The sequence below is a fragment of the Sitophilus oryzae genome, unplaced genomic scaffold (genome assembly GCF_002938485.1).
Source record: "Sitophilus oryzae breed Bouriz unplaced genomic scaffold, Soryzae_2.0 scaffold_387_pilon_pilon, whole genome shotgun sequence".
Classification (NCBI taxonomy): Eukaryota; Metazoa; Arthropoda; class Insecta; order Coleoptera; family Curculionidae; genus Sitophilus; species Sitophilus oryzae.
The window spans coordinates 28,079-38,058 of record NW_022146959.1 but is presented as its reverse complement, the minus strand read 5'-3'; the positions used below and the strand labels follow the sequence as shown (position 1 = coordinate 38,058).

The following is a 9,980-nucleotide window of genomic DNA, read 5'->3' as shown; positions in this document are numbered from 1 at the left end:
CTACAATGTACGGCTCCCCATATGCAGCTGTCACCAGCTATTGCAGCTTCATTTAGCAGCAATGGCTACGCGGCTCAAGTGACCATTCAAGAAACAAGAGCTAATCTGCATTACAACCCTTTTACTAACTTCTACAGGCACATATCTTACGTAAACTTCTGATTCCCGCCTTCACCTCCAGCAGCTGACATGGCATCTAGCAGCTCCAAACCAAACTAAACCAAAAAACTTATTGTACGGTTGCGGCTTGAAGACGCTATAGGTATAGCTGCTGGATGCGAATGCCGGAACCAGAAGTTGAGGTAGGATATGTGCCTGTAGAATTTAGTAAAGTGGTCGTAATGCAAATTGGCTCTGGCATCCTGCATGGTTACTTGAGCCGCGTAGCCATTGCTGCTAAATAAAGCTATAATAGCTGATGACAGCTGCATATGGGGAGCATATCTGAGGCCGTACATTGTAATCCATAGTGACTCTGGCTGTCTCCATGGTGGCTTGAGACGGGTAGCCATCGCTGGTAGCATCTGTAACATAGTATACCCTAAAAAATTCTACAGTTTTGTCCATGAGTGTCCATTCAAGAGGTACAGTATGATCGAATAAAAACGGCGTCAGCGATGGCTATGAAATGAAGATCGCTGTCATTTTATATGTAAATTTATATAGGAAATGCCATCGATCGTCATTTCCAAGCCAACTGGACGCCGTTTTTATTCGATCATACGGTATTTCTATTAAAAAAATATTTATATACAGTTTTAAATTAATCTTTTCAACTTATTGTTTTGTTTTAATTTGAGAGGCCTCTATATTTCTTTGGTTTTGAGAGGCAGGCTATAGGGTCGACTAATAAAGGCACTTAATACCCATATTCCATGGGATAACTTTGGCTTGGTGGAAGACTGTAATATTGCGTGATACCTGGAACCATCGTAGGCGTATAATTCAGATTCTGGCTCACATTCGCAACACCTAATCCACTATTGCTCATTTGAACTGAATAATTTGAAGTAACTTGCGCAGGAACATCTCTGGAAGGTACTTGTTGCACAGGTTGCGTGGGATTGTTGGCATTATTGCAAGAATTATCTGATGCATTTGGTTTAGCAACTTCCTCATTTTTTTTCGAATGTGTTTTGGCATGCTTCGCGAGATGGTCTGATCGCATAAATCTTTTTCCGCAGACAGAACAAGCGAATCGTTTTTCGCCAGTATGTGTCCTCAAATGCCGCTGCAATTCATCAGATCTAGTAAACCTTTTTCCACATAAAATCCAGTGACAAGGAAACGGCCTCTCTCCAGTATGCCATCTTAGGTGAGCCTGCAAGTGGGATGTTTTTCCGTACTCCTTACCACAACCTGGATAATGGCAATTATGTATTTTCTTGCCCGCAGGCTGTTTAATTCCATTGTCTTCGGCAGCACAGTTTGGACATTGACATTTGATACATCGTCTTCCCCTGCTGGAAAACTCAGCCACTCCAGGTTTAAGCATGTTCATCGCACCAAACGTACTCATGTAGGTGGGCTGATGGTGAGGCCATGGAGGGTATGCCTGGTTTGGTTGAGGCTGGAAACCATTAGACACCGCGTCGGCTGTCGGTGGCGAATGGGGGAACCAGAGGTTTTTGTATACCGGATGCCTGTAGGAGCCCGTGTAGGGATTGTAATCCAGAGTAGCCCTGGCTGTTTCCATCGTTACTTGGGCGGCGTAACCGTCGCTGCCGCATGAAGATGTGCTGGCAGGTGACAGCTGCGTGTGGGGGGCGTACCTAGTGCCGTACATTGAGCTGCAATGTGATCCCAGTAGATCGAAGGAAGACACCTGGAATAAAAAAAAGTTTGTTATTTTTGGGGGGAAAATAGCTGTTTTTTTAGCCGACCATACCAACAGGTATGGTAGGCTATTAAGATCGACAAAAAAAAGTTTTTTAATTTCACTCAAAATGAGTTATTTGGGTCATAAATGACCTAAATACAAAATATTTTCATGGTGTCTGTCTGTCCGTCTGTAACACGATAACTCAAAAACCGCTAAACCGATTTTAACCAAATTTGGCACAAAAATACTGTGGTACCCGATAATCTGCCTATTAGTTTTTGGTGGGGGTGGGGGGTTGGTAAGGGGGTATGGGAGGGGGTTAAATATTAAAAAAAAATCGTAAGTCCAAAATTACAGTAGCTAGCGAAACGCGGCTTTCAATTTAAGATTAGGAATAATATTTGCAACAAAATTTGTAATAACATCAAAATAAGTCAAATTCGCAGTTTTTGAGATATTCCGTGTTTCCGTAGTCCGTTTTTGGAAAAAATTGGAAAAATTCCTTTACTTTGAAACTAAAAGAACTGCCTACCAACTTTTTATTAACATAATACGTGCCTCCCGGCGCCAATTTTTTGCTAATAAAATAAATAACTACAAAAGTTATATTTAGCATTTTTTTTTCTTTATTCTATTTTTTCCTGTTTATAAAAAACCTGTTTTACGATTTTTACTATCAAGTCTATTTAATACTATACAGAATGTTAAAAAATCAATGGCCAAATACCAGGGGATGGTTTCTAATCAAAAAATATGGAGAAAGATGCGAAACAAATATTTAACGGTCAGTGACATTCACCATATAATTTTATACAGGGTGAGTCTAAAATAAGTGCACGTATTTTCAGGACTGGAATATGTATCTCGATAAAATTCTCTTTTTACGTTTTCTTAATCTTTATCTGTTTTATTTTTTTCTTTGCCGTTTTTCAAAGTAACCGAGTTATTTTACTTTAAAAATTTAAATAATATGATTTTTGTTTAAGTTTTAAAAATCACTGGATCTTTTATTTAATCTACTCTACCTATGTTGTAATATTAACAAGATATTATGTTTATTACCTAAAAATAAAAATAAAAGTTTTCCAAAAAATCTTTCGCAAGAAAATGTAGACATGTTCCTGTGATCACATTCCACCCCTAAATATATGTGCACTTATTTAAGGCTCACCCTGTATACAGTGTGTCCAGGAATATTGGACACACATGGAAGAAAAATATTTTAAATATTTCTGGGAAATTTTTATTCCCGATAAAAGCATTCTGTCGAATTAATGAACTAGGCGATACAGGGCGAGTCTTAAATAAGTGCAGATATTTTCAGGACTCGTAGGTCTCGATAAAAGAAACATAATTTTCTCTGTCATTTTTCAAATAAATCGAAAAAAATCACCACTGGATCTTTTCTAGATTTTCTTTCTTTTAAATTTAATCTACTATCTATGTTGCCAATGCTGATTCAAATTATATTAAATTTTTTTTTTATCAGAAATGACAATTAAATTGTGCATCTGATTCTCATAAAATATACAGGATGCTCCATTTAAATTAAACAAGTTATTGCCGTTTAAAGCTAATAATTATTTAAAATAAATATTTAGACACTCGGTATAAAGTAGTATTTTATTTATTATTGCAACACAATATCTGATCAATAAATAAACTTCAGTAAATATTTACTATTAAAAACTTTGATACCCTCTGAGAAATGAAGCCTTAAAATTTATACTGCAATTTCACAAAATTGAAAATATTTCAAAAACGGTAAGGTTTAAGTGTAATAAACCTTAATCAAATTTACCTTTATTTTAATCGTAGAAACTAAAAGTGTAATAATATACAGGGTGTTCCGTTTAAAAAAATACAACTTTGATATTTTTTTATTTATTCAGGACACTCTGTATGTTAAGCAAAAATATTATTAAATTGTAGCTCTAATAATCCTTCAACGAACCCAAAACTTACAATTTGTAAAAATCTAATCGTTTAGCTACAATATTCCGTGTCGTATGTGGTGAACAACCCTGTATAAAAGTATATTAAAAAATTGCACGACTTGCATGAGTCTTGCGTAAGACCAAGACTGGACCTTGCAAGACAAAGAGCAAAACCAAGATTCCTCAATAAAGAAAAAAACAATCAAAAACCGTAAAAAATTCACAGAAGATGGCTGTGATTTTAATTATCATTACATATCTAATTTTCAATCTAAACAACTTATTAAAAAAACTTTTTGGCATTTTTTTATAAATTAGACCAACTTTTTTTTACTTTTAAACGAATCTTATATTTTTGAAACTCCCTTGTATATCAATAAAAACTAGTATATTTGGAATTTGAAAAATGTCAAGACTTTTATCAAGAATAAAAATTTGTAAAAACTTCAAATATTTTGTTTTTTGTATGTATAAAAAAAACAAACACGAACATGGCACTTTTTTACAGTGTTCTACAATTATTTATAATAATATATTAAAATTAATATCTAATATTAATATTAGATTAACAGTATTAAGAAGAATAAATGAAATAAATATCTATTCCAGAAAACACAGAAAATGTTACAAACGAAGAAAGAAGAAAATTTAGATGTAATGTTAAACAAAAACGAGAATTTTTTTTTAAAACATTTAAATTCAAAGCCTAGTTCTCACAACTAGGTTGTATCAAAGAACAAATAAGATTTGTACAAAATTCAAACTGCTGTCAAATTTAAATTTCAAATCTAAGACACCTGTCATGTCTGACCGTGGAAAGTAGATACAACAAAAAAAGTCAGTGGCGCACATGTTTTTTTTTAGAAAAATATTCCATTGATAACCCATACGCACGTCCCTGGTGAATATGTCGACACTTTTTGGCATTAAAATATGTAGCACTTATAATAAATTTTACCTTCAAAATTTCGTTTGGAAGAAAATTTTAATAAATAAAATAAAGAACACCCTGTAACTACGAAACAAAGCAAAATCCGACTGATGTTGATATAAAAAATAAATGTTATTTTTACGTGTGGAATCTCCCCTGGAAAGATGGCGCATATTTTTTGAAACATCCTGTATAAGTTCTAAATAATTTGCGTTAAGTGTATTTCCGAATTATAGGACAACATATACGGGAGTGGTAATGGCTGTAATTACCCGTCCCAGGAAGAAATTTATAAATAAGAAAATCAGGTATAAAACAAAATTGTCACAAAATAAATTAATAATGTCAATCAAATAGAAATCCGGAACGATCTTTTTTTCCATATACCTTTGAGCGAAAATATGTAACTTAAATCTATTACTTTATTTAAATATTGCCACTATCCCTCCCAGACTCAATCTCTGGATGCGCCACTGCCGACAGTATAATTATACAAAAAAAAATTATAATAATGATTTAACTTACTTGACTTGGTGCCGCTGGTCCACTACAGTGCTGTAGGGTACCATTCTCAAGTTGCATCATTGTAAAATCCACGAACTATCGCTAAATCATGAAAATTTGCTGAATAATACTTTTTCTTTTGTACCGGGTGACTTGCGTACCGTACTAATACACAGTGATCCGCTAAAGCAACTAACTGCCTACCTCTAATAACTACCCGCTTTTACCGCGGACGCGTTAGATAGACGGTGGGCGTGGCCAAGTGTGCCGAGAGCAGGAGACGACTGTGCCCGAAGCCGTTCGCCTCGGGGGTTGGCAGGGCAACCCCCCAGATCAAAGGAGGCCGGCAGGGGCAGGGATGGAGGTGTTGCGGAGGCTGGAGGGGAGGTTGTGTGCGTGCGAGATGACGATGCGTGACGTTTTTACGGGGGTACACGGAAGGCACGTGTATATTTTAGGGAATTAGGGACTGTGGATGTATGTTTTTTGTGTGGCACTCTGTTGTGTCTTAGAAATTGATTATTAGTATGTTAATGTAATTATTTATTATATTTACTAGCGCCTTTTTTTCTACGGAAAAAGTACTCGCGAAGGTTCTTTTAATACCCGAATTAATGTTTGATGAAAGACATTTAAAAAACAAATACCGGGTGAGTCTTACGAGTGGTTCACCTGTGTTATTTTTTCAGATAAAAAAACGAGATTTGGTATTTTAGTATATGACATAAATTTATTTATTTATTTTATTTATCAACGGACAATAATTGCCCAATATAAAAAAATTACAGTGACAGAAAATAGTAAAATAGCTAAACCTAACCTTAACATTAACATATCACAAAATTAAAGTTTTATTAATTAGATTTAAAAGTCTAACAAACAGTAAAATTTATAAACATATAATGTAAAAAAATAACATCAACATTTAAAGATAATATCACAAAGCACATTCATTGTTTACAGACAGTCTTTTAGTTCTTTTTTAAATACACTCAGACTATGAAAACAGTCCACTTGAGCTGATAGGTCGTTCGCCAGTCTTGCTGATCTTGTGAGAAAAGAGGTTTGGCCAATCTTACTAGTAAGCCCAGAACTATGGGAGTTTGAGTGCAATAGGTTGTAAAACATTGTAAGATCTCTGTACATACGACGAACCTGGAGAGATGTAATTTGGAGAGAATTTTCTAAAACTTGGTAGTCGACGTTTTTGTTCCCATTGCGTTTCTTGAATGCTATATACCTCAGGAACTTGTACTCTTTCAATGGCCTTAATATGGATGTTATAAAAGGGAGACCACACACAGGAACAGTAATCCAGGTGAGGTCGTACCAGGGAGCAGAACAGTAGTCTGATAGAGGGAATCCTTTGAAAGTCCTTGGTGCAACGCTTGATAAATCCCAATATCTGAAGTGATTTTGACACTATTGATGATAAGTGACATGTGTAAGTCAGCTGGCTGTCAAGTAACACTCCCAGATCCTTTATTTGAGATACCTGCAGTAGGGGTGAACCATCAATATTGTAGATGTGATGTATGGGATTTCTTCTACGGCTGAAGATCATTAATTGACACTTGTTTATGTTAAGTTCCATTCCATTAAGGTTGCACCACTTTGACAGGTGATCTAGATCAGATTGAAGTTTGTAGCAATCATCTTCACTTTGGACCTTCAAGTAAAACTTCAGATCATCTGCGAACAACAGAAAAAATGCATGTTGAAAGCAGGAGGCAATGTCATTCACATAGATATTGAAGAGAAGAGGTCCTAGATGTGAACCTTGTGGAACACCAGATGGAACTCTAAATAATTAATTCTAATTAGACTGGAAGCTCTGAACACGCACAATTTGCGCTCTATCCGTGAGGTATGAGGCCAACCATACCAAATGTTGTCCCTGGATTCCAAAATGCTGCAACTTCTTAATAAGGATTTTGAGGTTCACCCTATCGAATGCCTTTGTGAAATCTGTGTATATGGCATGGATGGTCGACCCTTCTTCCAATGAATCCAAGAGAAAATCAGTATATGTGAGCAAGTTAAGCTCAGTGGAGCGATGTGGCAGGAATCCAAATTGTTGGTCTATAAAGCAATTTTTCAAACAAGCAGACAGGTAGTCACATACCAAACTCTCAAATACTTTGGGAATACAACTCAAAATGCTAATAGGCCTGTAATTACTAACCTGGGAATTATCACCAGATTTCAGTATAGGGGTAATGAAGCTTGATTTCCAATAGACTGGAAAAATTCCTGTTTTTAGGGATTCATTAAAGATGATATGAAGTGGTCTAGAAAATATGAAGCTGCAATGCTTAACAAGATACGACGGAAGACCATCGGGACCGGGCTCCTTGTTTATGTCCAATGTTGACAGCTTTTCATAAATTGATGAAATTGATAAGTAGTTCAATTATTGTGAAAGATTGATGTTTTCAGAAGGTAATGAGTCCTCCGGTGTAAAGTCTCTGTTGCTATACATTTTTGAGAAGTAATCAGCAAACAAATTGACAATTCCCCCACTGAACAGGATACATCCCCAAAGTGCACAACTGATGGAATACGGCTCTTTCCCCTTTTACCACTAACAAACTTCCAAAAGTTTTTATACATTGTCTCTAAGAGATGATTCGGTTAGCGATATATAGTCCTGGTAACACTGTTTTTTAATGATTTACACTTTGCTCTTAAAGTAGAAAATTGAATATAGTCTGAATACAACCCAGTTGAACGATGTTTTTTGTGTCTTTTCTTTTTTTCAATTATTGTTTCTTTAAGTTCTTGAGAAAACCAAATTGGAAACTTCTGAGTCGAAAACTTTTTCAGAGGAACATAGATATCGACTGCCAAGTAAACTATATCATAAAACATATTCACCATATCATTAAGAGTTTTGTTCATAAATAACTCGTCCCATTTAAACTGGGATAAAAAGTCTGTTACCTCGACCAAGTTCATTGATTTGAAGTCCCTATAAAAGCCGTCACCCTTTACTGATTTACGTTGTAAAGAAAAAGAAAGTGGTGGACGGTAAAGGTCCACTGGCAGGAGGGCACTTTCAGCCTGGGCTATTTTAACTTCGCGGTCTTGTACAAACACTAAATCCAAAATGCCATTGTTTATATTCTTGATTGTATTAATTTGGAAAAGGTTGTGGTAGGAGCTTAGATAAGACAATTTAGATTGATTGACGTATTAAATTGTTTTTGATCACTTCCTGTTTTACCGGAAATTACTACAAGTTTTGATTTTTAAATGGCACTCTCGGTATATTTCTACTTTATTCGATAGAAAATGACACTATGAATAGAATGACATATTATGTGTCAACTTTTGACATCTTTCTTCACATATGGTTTACCAGGTGTGTGGTACCAAATTATTCGTAGAAAAATACTTTTTTCAAATATGCTAAAGGTACGCGCACACTGACCAGAGCCGCACGCGCCGCATCGACCGAAAAAAAATATTGTTTGTATTACTTTCAATGAAGGTGCGCACACTAGCCAGAACCGCACGAATCGCATCGACGAAAATGCGGCCAGCATTGTTTGGCCAGAATGATTTTCGGTAAATGCGGCTAGTGCTGCTGACGTCACACGCAATTCCTTCCACTCTACGTAGCGTAGGCAGCCGAAGAGGAGATTAGAAAATTCAATATGCTAAGGAAGTTCTCAAATTTTTCATGGCTCATATTGAAATATTGAAAAATGTTTAATTCATCCTCAATTAAATATGGAAATAATGTGGATTTTTGCCAATATTGTGAATCTATAACTTTCGATTCTTTCTCGTGATTTCTTCTTCTTCTATTAGCAAGGAGCTCATAATTATTTCTTGTTCGTTGTCATTTATTGTCGAGAAAGATTAAAAAAACACGCTTATCACCGCAGAAAGGACTCCGGAAGCGACTGATGAGAAATTCGATTGGCAAATACGGGTGTAGTAGGGACAAAAAGAAACAAAATAGCGAAAAATGCGGCGCGTGCGGCGCGTTCGGTACGGCTCAGTGTGCGTGCCAAGAAAAAAAGTGCGATTCGTGCGGCGCGTGCGGCGAGTGCGGCTCTGGTCAATGTGCGCGTACCTTAATGAGCCACCCTAGCTCCATTTGAAAAAATTGAGATATGATTAAAAATACGATTTGGGTATCTTTTAACTGGCCAGGACAAGACACGAAAAATATTAGACGATCAAATCAATTTTTCAAAGGATTTTGATTAAAAATTAGTGTTTTTAAGACAGCCCTGGTACTCTAGATTTAAATTTGAAATACACTAATTTTGACGTTCTGAATGCTTACATTAAAATTAAAGAAAATTAAAAAAACTTCTACGCTAATTGAAACCACTAATTGCGAGGTTCTGAATGGAGCTTTAGTTAACATTTTCTACTAATTGAAAATTACTACCACTAATTTTGACGTTCTGTATGCTTCCAATGAAATTAGAGAAACAAACCTCTTCGCTAATTGAAACCACTAATTTATACCACTAATTTCGAGGTTCTAAAATAGCGCTTTAAATTTTTTCGCCTTTATTTTGGAATCTAATATACACAATTTTATAAAATTAATCAAAACTTTTAAGAATAATTACCTACAACACACACGTCAGTCCGTAAACAAAAAAAAACAGTAAAAAAGCCAAACGATTTATTTCACCTCGACCCCCACAAATAAAAATTAAAAACATTTTAACCTGAAATCCACCACCCCCTCTCCCTTCGTTCCCTTTGGTCGGCCCACCGAGATCCAATATATATAAAAGGGATTTTTAAAACAATATCC

At 35.6% G+C, this 9,980-nt stretch overlaps 1 protein-coding gene across 1 annotated transcript; it reads right to left on the bottom strand.

Moving 5' to 3' along the window:
• Nucleotides 1-761: 761 nt before the first annotated feature.
• LOC115885476 (transcription factor Sp8-like) lies at nt 762-5,353 on the bottom strand. The gene is made up of 2 exons (XM_030904420.1): nt 5,216-5,353; nt 762-1,825 (listed from the first exon to the last, which is right to left on the bottom strand). Exons 1-2 carry the CDS (start codon nt 5,273-5,275, stop codon nt 860-862), a joined length of 1,026 nt encoding a protein of 341 aa, XP_030760280.1. The 5' UTR covers nt 5,276-5,353; the 3' UTR covers nt 762-859.
• Between the last annotated feature and the right edge of the window lie 4,627 nt (nt 5,354-9,980).

Coding starts and splice junctions, on each gene's coding strand:
- LOC115885476 (XM_030904420.1), bottom strand. CDS start 5,275: ATGATGCAACTTGAGAATGGTACCCTACAGCACTGTAGTGGACCAGCG. Junction 1,826..5,215: donor GACCAGCGGCACCAAGTCAA/GTAAGTTAAATC, acceptor TTTTTATTCCAG/GTGTCTTCCTTCGATCTACT.